This window comes from Kogia breviceps, chromosome 8, assembly GCF_026419965.1.
Source record: "Kogia breviceps isolate mKogBre1 chromosome 8, mKogBre1 haplotype 1, whole genome shotgun sequence".
Taxonomy (NCBI): Eukaryota; Metazoa; Chordata; class Mammalia; order Artiodactyla; family Physeteridae; genus Kogia; species Kogia breviceps.
The window spans coordinates 32,845,220-32,862,162 of NC_081317.1; the positions used below are offsets into that span (position 1 = coordinate 32,845,220).

At 37.6% G+C, this 16,943-nt stretch overlaps 1 protein-coding gene and 1 non-coding gene across 3 annotated transcripts in view; one reads left to right on the forward strand and one right to left on the reverse strand.

The window, feature by feature from the left end:
- IARS1 (isoleucyl-tRNA synthetase 1) overlaps positions 1 to 16,943 on the reverse strand; it is an 86,696-nt gene that overhangs the window by 52,439 nt on the left and 17,314 nt on the right. For both annotated transcript variants that reach the window (XM_059072397.2, XM_067041113.1), the window contains exons 7-9: positions 15,875 to 16,022; positions 7,102 to 7,189; positions 6,561 to 6,621 (exon numbers count right to left, since the gene is read on the reverse strand). In XM_059072397.2, coding sequence (XP_058928380.1) covers positions 6,561 to 6,621; positions 7,102 to 7,189; positions 15,875 to 16,022 — 297 coding nt within the window. The remainder of the gene's footprint in view (positions 1 to 6,560; positions 6,622 to 7,101; positions 7,190 to 15,874; positions 16,023 to 16,943) is intronic.
- Positions 12,661 to 12,733, forward strand: TRNAW-CCA (transfer RNA tryptophan (anticodon CCA)). Its single transcript has one exon. It is a non-coding gene; the product is annotated as a tRNA-Trp (tRNA).

Below are 16,943 nucleotides of genomic sequence, written 5' to 3' on the forward strand. Positions count from 1 at the left end.
GCCGTGTGGATGAAAGGCTCTTGGTGCTGCAGCCAGGAGTCACTGCTGTGCCTCTGAGGTGGTAGAGCCAACTTCAGGACACTGGTCCACAAGAGACCTCCCAGCTCCACGTAAAATCAAACAGCGAAAATCTCCCAGAGATCTCCATCTCAACACCAACACCCAGCTTCACTCAACAACCAGCAAGCTACAGTGCTGGACACTCTATGCCAAACAACTAGCAAGACAGGAACACAACCGCACCCATTAGCAGAGAGGCTGCCTAAAATCATAATAAGGCCACAGACACCCCAAAACACACCACCAGACATGGACCTGCCTACCAGAAACACAAGATCCAGCCTCATCCACCAGAACACAGGCACTGGTCCCTTCCACCAGGAAGCCTACACAACCCACTGAAACAACCTTAGCTACTGGGGACAGACACCAAAAACAAAGGGAACTACAAACCTGCAGCCTGTAAGAAGAAGAGCCCAAACACAGTAAGATAAGCAAAATGAGAAGACAGAAAAACACACAGCAGATAAAGGAGCAAGATAAACACCCACCTGACCTAACAAATGAAGAGGAAATAGGCAGTCTACCTGAAAAAGAATTCAGAATAATGATAGTAAAGATGATCCAAAGTCTTGGAAATAGAATAGAGAAAATGCAAGAAACATTTAACAAGGAACTAGAAGAACTAAAGAGGAAACAAGCAATGATGAACAACACATTAAATGAAATTAAAAACACTCTAGTGTATCCCTGGTGGCGCAGCAGTTGAGAGTCCGCCTCCTGATGCAGGGGACACGAGTTTGTGCCCCGGTCTGGGAAGATACCACATGCCGCAGAGCGGCTAGGCTGGTGAGCCGTGGCCGCTGAGCCTGTGCTCAGCAACGTGAGAGGCCACAACAGTTAGAGGCCTGTGTACCCTCCCCCCTAAAAAAATAAAAACTCTAGATGGGATCAATAGCAGAATAACAGAGGCAGAAGAACGGATAAGTGACCTGGAAGATAAAATAGTGGAAATAAATACAGCAGAGCATAATAAAGAAAAAAGAATGAAAAGAAATGAGGACAGTCTCAGAGACCTCTGGGACAACATTAAACACACCAACATTTGAATTATAGGGGTCCCAGAAGAAGAAGAGAAAAAGAAAGGGACTGAGAAAATATTTGAAGGAATTATAGTTGAAAACTTCCCTAATATGGGAAAGGAAATAGTTAATCAAGTCCAGGAAGGACAGAGAGACCCATACAGGATAAATCCAAGGAGAAACATGCCAAGACACATATTAATCAAACTGTGAAAAACTAAATACAAAGAAAACATATTAAAGCAGCAAGAGGAAAACAACAAATAATACACAAGGGAATCCCCATAAGGTTAACAGCTGATCTTTCAGCAGAAACTCTGCAGACCAGAAGGGAGTGGCAGGACATATTTCAAAATGATGAAGGAGAAAAACCTAAAACCAAGATTACTCTACCCAGCAAGGATTTCATTCAGATTTGATGCAGAAATGAAAACCTTTACAGACAAGCAAAAGCTGAGACAGTTCAGCACCACCAAACCAGCTTTACAACAAATGCTAAAGGAACTTCCCTAGGTAAGAAACACAAGAGAAGGAAAAGACCTACAAAAACAAACACAAAACAATTAATAAAATGGGAATAGGAACATACATATCGATAATTACCTTAAATGTAAATGGATTAAATGCTCAAACCAAAAGACACAGACTGGCTAAATGGATACAAAAAAAGACCCATATATATGTTGTCTAGGAGAGACCCACTTCAGACCTAGGACACATACAGACTGAAAGTGAGGGGATGGAAAAAGATATTCCATGCAAATGGAAACCAAAAGAAAGCTAGAGTAGCAATTCTCATATGAAACAAAATAGACTTTAACATAAAGACTATTACAAGAGACAAAGAAGGACACTACATAAGGATCAAGGGGTTGATCCATGAAGAAGATATAACAATTGTAAATATTTATGCACCCAACATAGGAGCACCTCAATACCTAAGGCAAGTACTAACAGCCATAAAAGGGGAAATCAACAGTAACACATTCATAGTAGGGGACTTTAACACCCCACGTTCACCAATGGACAGATCATCCAAAATGAAAATAAATAAGGAAACACAAGCTTTAAATGATACATTAAACAAGAGGGACTTAATTGATATTTATAGGACATTCCATCCAAAAACAACAGAATACACATTTTTCTCAAATGCTCATGGAACATTCTCCAGGATAGATCATATCTTGGGTTACAAATCAAGCCTTGGTGAATTTAAGGAAACTGAAATTCTATCAAGTATCTTTTCCGACCACAACGCTATGAGACTAGATATCAATTACAGGGAAAGATCTCTAAAAAATACAAACACATGGAGGTTAAACAATACACTACTTAATAACGAAATGATCACTGAAGAAATCAAAGAGGAAATCAAAAAATACTTAGAAACAAATGACAATGGAGACATGACGACCCAAAACCTATGGGATGCAGCAAAAGCAGTTCTAAGAGGGAAGTGTACAGCAATACAAGCCTACCTTAAGAAACAGGAAACATCTCAAATATACAACCTAACCTTATACCTAAAGCAATTAGAGAAAGAAGAACAAAAAAATCCCAAAGTTAGCAGAAGGAAAGAAATCATGAAGATCAGATCAGAAATAAATGAAAAAGAAATGAAGGAAATGATAGCAAAGATCAATAAAACTAAAAGCTGGTTCTTTGAGAAGATAAACAAAATTGATAAACCATTAGCCAGACTCATCAAGAAAAACAGGAAGAAGACTCAAATCAATAGAATTAGAAATGAAAAAGGAGAAGTAACAAGTGACACTGTAGAAATACAAAAGATCATCAGAGATTACTACAAGCAACTCTATGCCAATAAAATGGACAACTGGAAGAAATGGACAAATTCTTCGAAATGCACAACCTGCCGAGACTGAACCAGGAAGTAATAGAAAGTATGAACAGACCAATCACAAGCACTGAAATTGAAACTGTGATTCAAAATCTTCCAATAAACAAAAGCCCAGGACCAGATGGCTTCACAGGCGAATTCTATCAAACATTTAGAGAAAAGCTAACACCTATCCTTCTTAAAATCTTCCAATAGATAGCAGAGGGAGGAACACTCCCAAACTCATTCTACGAGGCCACCATCACCCTGATACCAAAACCAGACAAAGATGTCACAAAGAAAGAAAACTGCAGGCCAATATCACTGATGAACGTAGATGCAAAAATCCTCAACAAACTACTAGCAAACAGAATCCAACAGCACATTAAAAGGATCATACACCATGATCAACTGGGGTTTATTCTAGGAATGCAAGGATTCTGCAATATACGCAAATCAATCAACGTGATACAGCATATTAACCAATTGAAGGAGAAAAACCATATGATCATCTCAATAGATGCAGAGAAAGCTTTTGACAAAATTCAACACCAATTTATGATTAAAAAAACTGCAGAAAGTAGGCATAGAGGGAAGTTTCCTCAACATAATAAAGGCCATATATGAGAAATGCACAGCCAACATCATCCTCAATGGTGAAAAACTGAAACCATTTCCACTAAGATCAGCAACAAGACAAGGTTGCCAACTCTTACCACTCTTATTCAACAGTTTTGGAAGTATTGGCCACAGCAAGCAGAGAAGAAAAAGAAATAAAAGGAATCCAAATCAGAAAAGAAGAAGTAAAGCTGTCACTGTTTGCAGATGACATGATACTATACACAGAGAATCCTAAAGATGCTAACAGAAAACTACTAGAGCTAATCAATGAATTTGGTAAAGTAGCAGGACACAAAATTAATGCACAGAAATCTCTGGCATTCCTATACACTAATGATGAAAAATCTGAGAGTGAAATTAAGAAAACACTCCCATTTACCACTGTAACGAAAATAATAAAATATCTAGGAATAAATCTACCTAAGGAGACAAAAAACCTGTATGCAGAAAATTATAAGACACTGATGAAAGAAATTAAAGATGATACAAATAGATGGAGAGATATACCATGTTTTTGGATTGGAAGAATCAACATTGTGAAAATGACTCTACTACCCAAAGCAATCTACAGATTCAATGCAATCCCTATCAAACTACCAATGGCATTTTTTACAGAACCAGAACAAAGAAATTCACAATTTGTATGGAAACACAAAAGACCCCGAATAGCCAAAGCAATCTTGAGAACGAAAAATGGAGATGGAGGAATCATGCTCCCTGACTTCAGACTATACTACAAAGCTACAGTAATCAAGACAGTATGGTACTGGCACAAAAACAGAAATATACATCAATAGAACAGGATAGAAAGCCCAGAGATAAACCCACACACATATGGTCACCTTATTTTTGTCAAAGGAGGTAAGAATATACAGTGGAGAAAAGACAGCCTCTTCAATAAGTGGTGCTGGCAAAATTAGAGAGGTACTTGTAAAAGTATAGGATCAGAACACTCCCTAAACACCATACACAAAAATAAACTCAAAACGGATTAAAGACCTAAATGTTAGGTCAGAAACTATCAAACTCTTAGAGGAATACATAGTCAGAACACTCTATGACATAAATCACAGCAAGATCCTTTTTGACCCACCTCCTAGAGAAATGGAAATAAAAACAAAAATAAACAAATGGGACCTAATGAAACTTAAAAGTTTTTGCACAGCAAAGGATACCATAAACAAGAGCAAAGGACAACCCTCAGAATGGCAGAAAATATTTGCAAATGAAGCAACTGACAAAGGATTAATCTCCAAAATCTACAAGCAGCTCATGCAGCTCAATATCAAAAAAACAAACAACCCAATCCAAAAATGGGCAGAAGGCCTAAATAGACATTTCTCCAAAGAAGATATACAGATTGCCAACAAACACATGAAAGAATGCTCAACATCATTAATCATTAGAGAAATGCAAATCAAAACTACAATGAGATATCATCTCACACTGGTCAGAATGGCCATCATCAAAAAATCTAGAAACAATAAATGCTGGAGAGGGTGTGGAGAAAAGGGAATAAATACTCTTGCACTGCTGGTGGGAATGTGAATTGATACAGCCACTACGGAGAACACTATGGATGTTCCTTAAAAAACTAAAAATAGAACTACAATATGACCCAGCAATCCCCCTACTGGGCATATACCCTGAGAAAACCATAATTCAAAAAGAGTCATGTACCACAATGTTCACTGCAGCTCTATTTACAATAGCCAGGATATGGAAGCAACCTAACTGTCCATCGACAGATGAATAGATAAAGATGTGGCACATATATACAATGGAATATTACTGAAGCTGTTATGAAGTGAGAGAATGGCATGGACATATATACACTTCCAAACGTAGGGAGGATAGCTAGTGGGAAGCAGCCTCATGGTCCAGGGAGATCAGCTAGGTGGTTTGTGACCACCTAGAGGGATGGGATAGGGACGGTGGGAGGGAGGGAGATGCAAGAGGGAAGAGATATGGGAACATATGTATATGTATAACTGATTCCCTTTGTTGTAAAGCAGAAACTAACACACCATTGTAAAGCAATTATACTTCAATAAAGATGTTAAAAAAAAGATTCATGTACCAAAATGTTCATTGCAGCGCTATTTACTATAGCCAGGACATGGAAGCAACCTAAGTCCATCAACAGACGAATGGATAAAGAAGATGTGGCACATATATAAAATGGAATATTACTCAGCCATAAAAAGAAATGAAATTGAGTTATTTGTAGTGAGGTGGATGGACTTAAAGTCTGTCATACAGAGTGAAGTAAGTCAGAAAGAGAAAACCAATACCATATGCTAACACATATATATGGAATCTAAGGAAAAACAAAAAAGGTCATGAAGAACCTAGGGGTAAGACGGGAATGGAGATGCCGACCTGCTAGAGAATGGACTTGAGGATGTGGGGAGGGGGAAGGGTAGGCTGTGACAAAGTGAGAGAGTGGCATGGACATATATACACTAACAAACGTAGAATAGATAGCTAGTGGGAAGCAGCCGCATAGCACAGGAAGATCAGCTTGATGCTTTGCGACCACCTAGAGGAGTGGGATAGAGAGGGTGGGAGAGAGGGTGATGCAAGAGGGAAGAGATATGGGAACATGTGTATATGTATAACTGATTCACTTTGTTGTAAAGGGAAAACTAACACACTATTGTAAAACAGTTATACTCCAATAAAGATGTTAAAAAAAAAAAAAAAAAAAACCACCTCAATGACTTTCCTGGGTGATGCGTAGACTATAAACGATACAAATATACACAGATTAAATCTTATCAATGTAACTGATTCCTTATGCAATTTGAGAAATTTAAAAATTCCTATAGGATTTTAATTATTAAAATAAGAAGGCAACAGAAATAGAATTTAATTTTTGTAATACTAAAACAGATTTTTGGATTTAGGCACACTTGTATGAACAATATAACAATAAGACAATATAAATACCACTCCATTTATCAAATACATGGGTTGTGGAGAGCTCCTGTGATAGAAGTCTCTAAGCTCACCTTTATAAAATAGTCAAACAGGGGTCTGTATTTTTTGCCTTTGAGATAGGCACCAGGAAATCTAGAAAAAAGAGAAAGGCAAAGTCACAATTAAAATTATCAAAGAAATGAGGCTGCGGCCACATCAAGTTACCATTCCCTTCTGGTTTCCTTGTTCCTAAATCATTAGTGTTGGAATGTGCGACCTGAATGTACTTGGTGTTAGTACTTAAAACTAAACTTGAATAATATAGCTTTTGGGCAATAAAGTATCTCACTTTTTTTGTGTGTGGTATGCGGGCCTCTCACTGCTGTGGCCTCTCCCATTGCGGAGCACAGGCTCTGGACGCGCAGGCCCAGTGGCCATGGCCCACGGGCCCAGCTGCTCCGCAGCATGTGGTATCCTCCCAGACCGGGGCACAAACCCACGTCCCTGCATCGGCAGGCGGACCCTCAACCACAGCGCCACCAGGGAAGCCCAGTATCTCACTTTTTAAAGCTAAACACACACACATGCACGTGCACACACAGACATGCACAAATCAATGATTTGTATATTCACCTTTCAAGGATATCATAGTCACTCTCCAATTTATAGAGGGCTGATAATCTGGCTTCCATTAAAATGTATAATTTTCCTCTGACAGCATCTATGAGAGTAAGGGAAAAAGTGGACTTCAATGATATTCAGGGTTTGGCTTACGCTACTAAAGACACGCATCTGCAAATTTTTCCCTCCAGGGGCTCCTATATCACCTGCATCCAATGTGCTCAGCACAGACAGAGGAACACCACAAAGAACGCTAGGGCACATGTGCTTTCCAAATACGAAAAAGACAAAAACATCAAATGCTGTTAAGGCAGCTCATCAATTGTTGTTAACTGCACCTCTATTCATTTTAAGTAAATTAATCTTTATTTTCTCCTACCAAAAGTAATATATATGAGTGTAAAATCCATAACATTAGCAAACCAATAAGATCACAAAGCAAAAGTTTCCCATAATCTCATACTCCCCACCCCACCCTGCCCCCCGCCTCGACACTATCATTTCAGTGTCTATTCCTCCAGGTGTTTTTCTATGTATATATTAACATACATATTATGTAAACATGTAACTTAATAATTATGAGATATAACACAATACAGTTTTGTAATTTGTTTTCACATAATACATTGTAAACATTTTCTCATATGTTAGCACATATAGATTTTCTCATTCTTTTAAACAGCTCTACAGTATTCCATCTTATGGAGGTATAAGTTATTTTTAACATATCAATTAATGCTAGACAATTAAACTGTTTTCAAGTTGCTACTGCTATGAACACTGGGATACCAAATATCCTTATACATGGTCTTTGTACCCATACTGGAAACATTTCTGGAGAATAGTATCCTAGGAAGAGAAAAGCTGAAACAAATGCATAAACATTTAAAATTTAGTAAATACCGACAAATTGCCTTACAAAAATTTAGGCTAATTTAAACGCCCAGATGTAAAGTATGACATACCCAAGAATATACTAAGGCTGTAAGAAAAATGAGCATCTATGGATCATTGTGAAGGCTTTTGCAATTCACTGAAAAACTACCACAAATAATGTTGCCACCCAACAGTTCTGACCTCACAGGAACTTCATTATAAGTGGAGTCTATATTTTCTGAATAAAACACAGAACACATGGTCCAAGAAGTAAAAGAGTTGTATGCAGGCAGATGAATGATACGATTGAAATCTCAGCCAGATGGCCTTTACGGCTGTCAGGCTCACTAAGGAATGGCCATGACCCACAGGCAACACAGGAAATTTATAACAGACAAAAATGCACTCGCAGGGAGAAGCAGCAGTAGACACCACAGCCAGGCTCTATGTGGAAACAGCTCCTTCCCAGTTGATATTGTTAGAAACCAACTCTTGGTCTTAGCTACTCCTAAGGCACAGCTAAATAATGATAAAAATATCTGACGCCCAACACTTTCCCATTCCTTTCTCAATATTCTTTCCTTGATAGCACAAGCTATTGTGAATCAAGTTAACTGTCTTGTAAGACAGATTCTTTTTCTGGCTATGAGTTTTTCTTTTCTTTCCCTGACTTCCCCCTGCTCCCCATAAACTATAGAAACCTGAAGGTACCAATTTTCTTTTTTCATATAAATCTCTATGGAAAGGGCCTCTTCGAGACTATGGTTAACTTGACACCAGGGAATATTTGAAAAGTACAGAGTTCTCAAGTTCTGTTACCAATTCTATGATACTATGATATATAGTAAGAAATAAATATTTGGTCCTAATCCCTGTAGTGGCAGAGCTCTTAAAACCCTTGGAATTTCCTAAGTGATGGGAACCAAAGGTGTCTTTCGTTACGTTAATGGAGTGACTTTTGTAAAACCCCTAGGTAACCTAAGGATGGTGAACCAAGCACATGGCTACAGGGTTGGAATTTTCATCCTCCACCTCCAGCCCCCCCTGGGGAGTAGAGAGGGGTCAGAGATTGAGTTCAATCACCAATGGCCAATGATTTAATCAATTGTGCCCATGTAATAAAGCCTCCATAAAAACCCAAAAGGATGAGGTTTGGAGAGTTTCCAGGGTAGTGAACGTATCCACCTGCTATGAGAGTAGCCCACCCCAGTTCTGGGGAGAGAAGTTCCTGTGCTTGTGACCCTTCCAGATCTCACCCTATGCACTTCTTCATCTGGCTGTTCATGTGTATCCATTACAATCTCCTTTTATAATAAACTGGTAATCTAGTAAGTACAATGTTTCTGAGTTCTGTGAGTTGCTCTTTGGACCCAAGGAGGAAGTCATGGGTTGGTGAGAAGCCCAGGTGACAACCGGAACTTGTGACTGACATCTGAAAGGGGGGAGTGCAGTGGCAGGGGGCAGTCTTGTAGGACTAAGCTCTTGACCTGTGATATCTGACTCTAGCTCCAGATAGCTAGTGCTTGAATTGATTTAAGTGCTTGGAGGTGTTGAGAAAACACATACTGGAGATTCGTAATAGCAATGATATGCCACCCCCTTTGAATCTCAGGTTTTTCATCTGTAATAGGAGCATGATGCATAAAAGTATTATAATCTGAAAATTATATGAAATTTTTACTTTTTATATCTCTGTACAATGTTAATTTTTTGTGTTAATTTTTATTTTTATGTTTTGTGTTAATTTTTCAATCTGAAATGAAAATGGTCTTAGAGGTTATTTTTCTGATTAAATCTAATACTTTTTCAAAAACTTCTATTTTTACTCCAAAAAGAAGTGTAGGACTTCCCTGGTGGTGCAGTGGTTAAGAATTCACCTGCCAATGCAGGGCACACAAGCCCTGGTCCAGGAAGATGCCACCTGCCATGGAGCAACTAAGCCTGTGCACCACAACTACTGAGCCTGCGCTCTAGAGCCCGCAAGCCACGACTACTGAGCCCGTGTGCCACAACTACTGAAGCCCGCACACCTAGAGCCTGTGCTCTGCAACAAGAGAAGCCACCTCAATGAGAAGCCCACACACCGCAACGTAGAGTTAGCCCTGGCTCACCGCGACTACAGAAAGCCCGCATGCAGCAACGAAGACCCAGTGAAGCCAAAAATAAATAAATAAATAAATTAAAAAAGAAAAGAAATGTAATTTTTTTTCTTTTTAACCATTGCATTAAATAGGATAAAATGCCTAGGAATAAACCTACCTAAGGAGGCAAAAGACCTGTACTCAGAAAACTATAAGATGCTGGTGAAAGAAATCAAAGGTGACACAGATGGAAAGATATACTACATTCTGGGAGTGGAAGAATCAATATGGTCAAAATGACTATACTACCCAAGGCAATCTACAGATTCAGTGCAATCCCTATCAAATTACTAGTGGCATTTTTTGCAGATCTAGAACAAAAAATCTTAAAATTTGTGTGGAAACACAAAAGATCTCGAATAGCCAAAGCAATCTAGAGAAACAAAAATGGAGCTGGAGGAATCAGGCTCCCTGACTTCAGACTATACTATAAAGCTACAGTAATCAAAACAGCATCATACTGGCACAAAGACAGACTAATAGATCAATGGAACAGGACAGAAAGCCCAGACATAAATCCACGCACCTATGGTCAATTAATCTATGACAGAGGAGGCAAGAATATGCAATGGAGAAAAGAGACAGTCTCTTCCTAAGTGGTGCTGGGAAAACTGGACCGCTACGTGTAAAAAAACGAAATTAGAACACTCCTTAACAGCATACAGAAAAAAAACACAAAATGGATTAAAGACCTAAATGTAAGGCCAGATACTATAAAACTCTTAGAGGAAAACATAGGCAGAACACTCTTTGACATAAATCACAGCAATACTTGGATCTACTTCCCAGAGTAATGAATATAAAAACAAAAGCAAACAAATGGAACTTAATTAAATTTAAAAGCTTTTGCACAGCAAAGGAAACCACGAACAAAAGGAAGAGACAACTCACAGAATGTGAGAAAATATTTGCAAATGAAGAGACTGCCAGGGGATTAATCTCCAAAATATAAAAAAACAGTCCATGCAGCTCTACATAAAAAAAACAAATAAACAATGGAATATTATTCAGCCATAAAAAAGAATGCAACAATGCCATTTGTAGCAACAGGGATGGATCTAGATTATCATACTAAGTGAAGTAAGTTAGAGAAAGACAAATATCATGGTTAGCACTTATATGTGGAATCTAAAAAATGATACAAATGAACTTATTTACAAAACAGAAAGACTCATAGACTTAGAAAACAAACTTATGGTTACCAAAGGGGAAGGTTGGGGGGAGGGATAAATTAGGAGATTGGGATTCATATATACATACTATTATATATAAAATAGATAATCAACAAGGACCTACTGTATAGCACAGGGAACTCTACTCAATACTCCATAATAACCTATATGGGAAAAGAATCTGAAAAAGAATAGATATGTGTATGTATAACTGAATCACTTTGCTGTACACCTGAAACTAACACAATATTGCAAATCAACTATAGTCTAATATAAAATAAAAATTAAATAAAAAACTAAAATAAAAAAAGTTGTATTTACTTCTACACTGGACCGAGAAGGAAATTCTGGGTAAAAAATAGTCCTTTTCCTAGGCCAGGGGAAATAAGTAGATAAACTAGTTGCTTGGATACGTAGAAGAGGGGAGTAGGAATTGGTAAACTAAGACGTGTTCCACATGTTTTCTTATATTATTTTCCTCTAAACTCCTGAAAATATACTCTGGACCGTCACTCTGTCCACTTCTTACAGCTTCCTTTCTGGATCCCTTGCCTCAAGCCTTGGAATTCACCAACATGAAACAGGCATGGTTATCCTTTCAGGAGGCCCAAACAGCTGGATTATTTCCAGCTTTAGAAGTACATTGGAAGCTAACTGGCTTTGTTGTGCTGTTTGAAACTCATTATCAGATTTCTCCTTCCAAAACATATCCTGCTACATAACACCATACCTATGTATTCACCACTAGAAAAGTACTTAGTAGAGGCTTTCTGGGTTTCTAAGAAATTTTATTAAAAGGCAAATTTCCCCAGGGTTATTAGCACATATGAGTGATTATGACATACCTAAGAACAGATTCCCAAACAATAAATCATAAGACATGTGACCAGAGAGTTCATGCTACCTCCCAGCCCCAAAGGCTTTACTGATTCTAGTAAATACATTTATTTTTTGTATAAGTTGTAATAAGTTTATTAAGTTATAAGTACAAACTATGTCCTGATTACTAATACTGATGTCTATTTAAAAATCAAAGTAAAGAATATTTTAAAAATAATACTTAAGCATGACTTAAGCAACTTTCTGAGAAAATTTCAGATGTTCTCTAATATTGTATCCAACTCAGTTTTCCTTAACGAATTAACTGTGTTCTATTTCTAGTGTGACCCATCTATTGTCTATTTATTTCCTCCTATCTATCATGATAAGACTTTTTAAGCATTCATTCATTTAGTTGATATTTATTGAACACTTATTTTGTTCTAGGTAATGGGTTATAAGGGCATAGCCCTAAACAGTACATATCCAGGCCCTGCCTTCACACAAACCCAGGGAGTTAAGAGATTTTTTCGTTACTTGATAATAACAACATCCTTGGGAATTCCCTGGTGGTCCAGTGGTTAGGACTCCATGCTTCCACTGCCGGGGGCCCAGGTTCAATCCCTGGTTGGGGAACTAAGATCCCATAAGCTGTGTGGTGTAGCCAAAAACCAACCAAACAAACAAACAAAAAAACCCCAACTTTATCCTGATAATCTCTGTAGCTAGATAAAATTACTTGAACAACTTTACTAAAAATGCCTCTTTTAGAGGGAATGTACTTCAACATAATAAAGGCTGTACATGACAACCCCACAGCTAATATCATACTCTTTGGTGAAAAACTGAAAGCTTTTCCTCTAATATCAAGAACAAGATAAAGATGCCCACTCTTGCCACTTTTATTCAACATAGTATTAGAAGTCCTAGCTGGAACAATAGGGCAGGAAAAAGAATTAAAAGGTATCCAAATTGGAAAGGAAGAAGTAAAACTCACTATTTGCAGATAATATTATAGTACATATAGAAAACTCAAGACTCCACCAAAAACTCAGAACTGGAGGGACTTCCCTGGTGGCACAGTGGTTAATAATCTTCCTGCCAATGCAGGGGACACAGGTTTGATCCTTGGTCCGGGAAGATCCCACATGCCGCAGCGCAACTAAGCCCATGTGCCACAACCACTGAGCCTGCGCTCTAGAGCCCATGAGCCACAACTACTGCGCCTGTGTGCCACAACTACTGAAGGCCATGCACCCAGAGCCCGTGCTTTGCAACAAGAGAAGCCACTGAAATGAGAAGCCCGTGCACCACAATGAAGAGTAGCTCCCTCTTGCCACAACTAGAGAAAGCCCACGCACAGCAACTAAGACCCAATGCAGCCAAAAATAAATAAAAATAAATTTATTTTAAAAAATAAAAATAAATGCAGTAAAGTTGCAGCATACAAAATCAATACACTGAAAGCTGTTGCATTTCTATACACCAATAATGAACTATCAGAAAGGGAAATTAAGAAAGCAGTTGCATTTACAATTGCATCAGAAAGAATACAATATGTAGGAATAAGCTTAGCAGAGGAAATGAAGGACCTAGACACTGAAAAATTTAAAACATTGATAAAAGAAATGGAAGACACAAATAAATGGAAAAGTGTTCCATGCTCATGGATTCGAAGAATTAATATTGTTAAAACGTCCATACTACTGAAGGAAATCTATAGATTCAGTGCAATTCCTATCAAAATTTCAATGGCATTTTTCACAGAAATAGAATAAACAATCTTAAAATTTATGTGGACCCACAAAAGACCCTGAATAGTGCATGCAATCTTGAGAAAGAAGAACAAAGCTGGAGGCACAACACGCCTTGATTTCAAACTATATTACAAAGCTCTAGTAATCAAAACAGTATGGTATTGGCATAAAAACAGACACATAGATCAATGGAACAGAGAGTCCAGAAATAAACTCACATATAAGACAATTAATTTACAACAAAGGAGCCAAGAATATACAATGGGGAAAGGAGAATCTCTTCAATAAATGGTGTTGGGAGAACTGGACCACTCTCTTATGCCATACACAGTAATGCAAATGAATTAAAAACTTTAACATAAGACCTGAAACCATAAGATTCCTAGATGAAAACATAGTTGATAAACTTCTTGACATTGGTCTTGGCAATGTCTTTTTTTTTTTTTTGCTCTGACAACAAAAGCAAAGGCAACAGAAGCAAAAATAAAAACAAACAAAAAAAATATGGGACTGCATCACACTAAAGCTTCTGCACAGCAAAAGTAATCAACGAAATGAAAAGGCAACCATCTGAATGGGAGAAAATATCTGCAAATCATAGCTGATACGGGGCTAATATCCAAAATATATAAAGAACTGATACAACTTGATAGCAAAACAAACAAACAAACAAACAAACAAAAAACCCCACCAAACCAATTTAAAAAATGGGTAGAAGATCTGAATAGACATTTTTCCAAAGAAGACAATCAGATATCCATCAGGTACATGAAAAGATGCTCAATACCACTTATATCAGGGAAATGCAAATCAAAACCCCAATAAGGTACCACCTCACACCTGTTACAGTGGCTGTTTTCAAAAAGACAAGAGACAGCAAGTGCGGGCAAGGATGTGGAGAAGAGAGAATCTCTGCACTGATGATGGGAATGTAAATTGGTGTAGCCACCATGGAAAACAGTATGGGAGGTTCCTCAAAAAATTAAAAATACAACTACATATGATCCAGTAATTTAATTCTGGGTATTTATACAAAGAAAATGAATACACTAACTTGAAAAGATAACTGCACCCCATGTTCATAGCAGCATTAATTACGATAGCCAAATTATGGAAACAACCTGTGTCCATCAATGGATGGATTGATGAAGAAAATATGGTATGTATATGTACAATGGAATGCTATTTGGCTTTAAGAAAGAATGAATTTTTTTTTTTTTTTTTTCCGGTATGCGGGCCTCTCACTGTTGTGGCCTCTCCCGTTGCGGAGCACAGGCTCCAGATGCGCAGGCCCAGCGGCCATGGCTCACGGGCCCAGCCGCTCCGCGGCATGTGGGATCCTCCCGGACCAGGGCACGAACCCGTGTCTCCTGCATCGGCAGGCGGACTCTCAACCACTGCGCCACCAGGGAAGCCCGAAAGAATGAAATTTTGCTGCTTAAACATCATGGATGAACCTTGAGGGCATTAGGCTAAGTGAAATAAGTCAAAGATAGACACATAATATATTATCTCACTTTTATGTGGAATAAGAATGAAATCAAAACAACAAAAATAAACCTCACGGATACAGAGAACAGACTGGTGGTTGTTAGAAGCAGGGGTGTGTATGTGTGTGTTGGGGGGGTGGAATGGGTAAAGGGAGTTAAAAGGTACAAACTTCCAATTATAAAATAAGGCATGCGGATATAATTTATAGCATGGTAACTATAGTTAATAATACTGTATTACATATTTGAAAGTTACTGAGAGAGTAGATCTTAAAAGGTCTCACCACAAGAAAAAAATTCTGTAAATATGTATGGTGATGAATGTTAACGAGACTTACTATGGTGTTCATTTCATAATGTACACAAATGTTTATTTTGTTGTAAACCTAAAATTAACGTAATGTATGTCAATTATACCTCAATAAAAAAAGTAAAAAAAAGGGGGAAGAAATGTAAGCTTTCATTCTTTCCCAAAATTCATTAAAATTATTTTATTCATATTGATCATAAGTAACCAAGCTCACATTTACCTTTAATCTTCACATACTGCATATCTGGGTTAACACACAGGGCAAGGTTGCTAGGCAGAGTCCAGGGAGTAGTTGTCCAGGCAACCAAAGATATATTTTCATCTTCCTCCAAGGGGAAAGTTACAAATATTGAAGGATCTTGAACATCCTGAAATAAAATGAGATAAAGTATTCTTTTACAGATTCCATAGTAGTAGACATGGAAGAAAAACGAACTGATCCGAAAGGATAAAATAAACTTTTATTTTCAGAATAAACTGAGCTTTAAAAAAAACTGCCATATTTGTAAAAGGAAAATACAAAGCAAGAAATTCCAAATACATTTTTTACATAAAGAAAATGCTTTAATAATTACCTTAGTAGTCACAAATAAAACATTTATAGTGTAGCAAGTGGGATACATAAATGAGGTTTCACTATTACAATGATCTATTTTATAATAAGTCCATAAAGAATTAGGTAAATAAAATAATGATTTTGGAAAACAGTGTTATTCTTTATTTGAATTGAAGGGTATATGAGAATTCTTTTCAACTTTTCAGGAAGTCTGAAATTATGCCAAAAATTAAAAACAAACACAATCCTTAGTACACACTCATAGTATGGCCAAAATGAAAAAAGACAGAAAATACTAAGTGCTGACAAGGATGCAGTGTAATCAGAACTGTCTAGTGGAAGTATAATCCCTTTGGGGTTAGAGTGGGAGGCAATGAACCATGGTCCATGAGTCAAATCTGGCTGTTACCTGTTTTTATAGAGGCCAAGACTTAAGAATGGTTTTGACAGGACTGACAGATAATCAGGCCAACAAAGTCTAAAATATTTACTATCTGGCCCTTTACAAAGTTTGCCAAGTCTTGTACTAGGGCTAAATATAAGTATACCTTATGATTCAATAATCCCACTCCTGGGAATGTGTATATATGCTCCCCAAAAGACAAGTTCCGGAATGCTCACAGTAGTACTACTGATAAAAGCCCAAAATTGGATATTACCCAAATGTCCATCGACATTAGAATGGATAAGTTAAATACTAGACAGTAATTAAAATGATGATCTACAACTACAC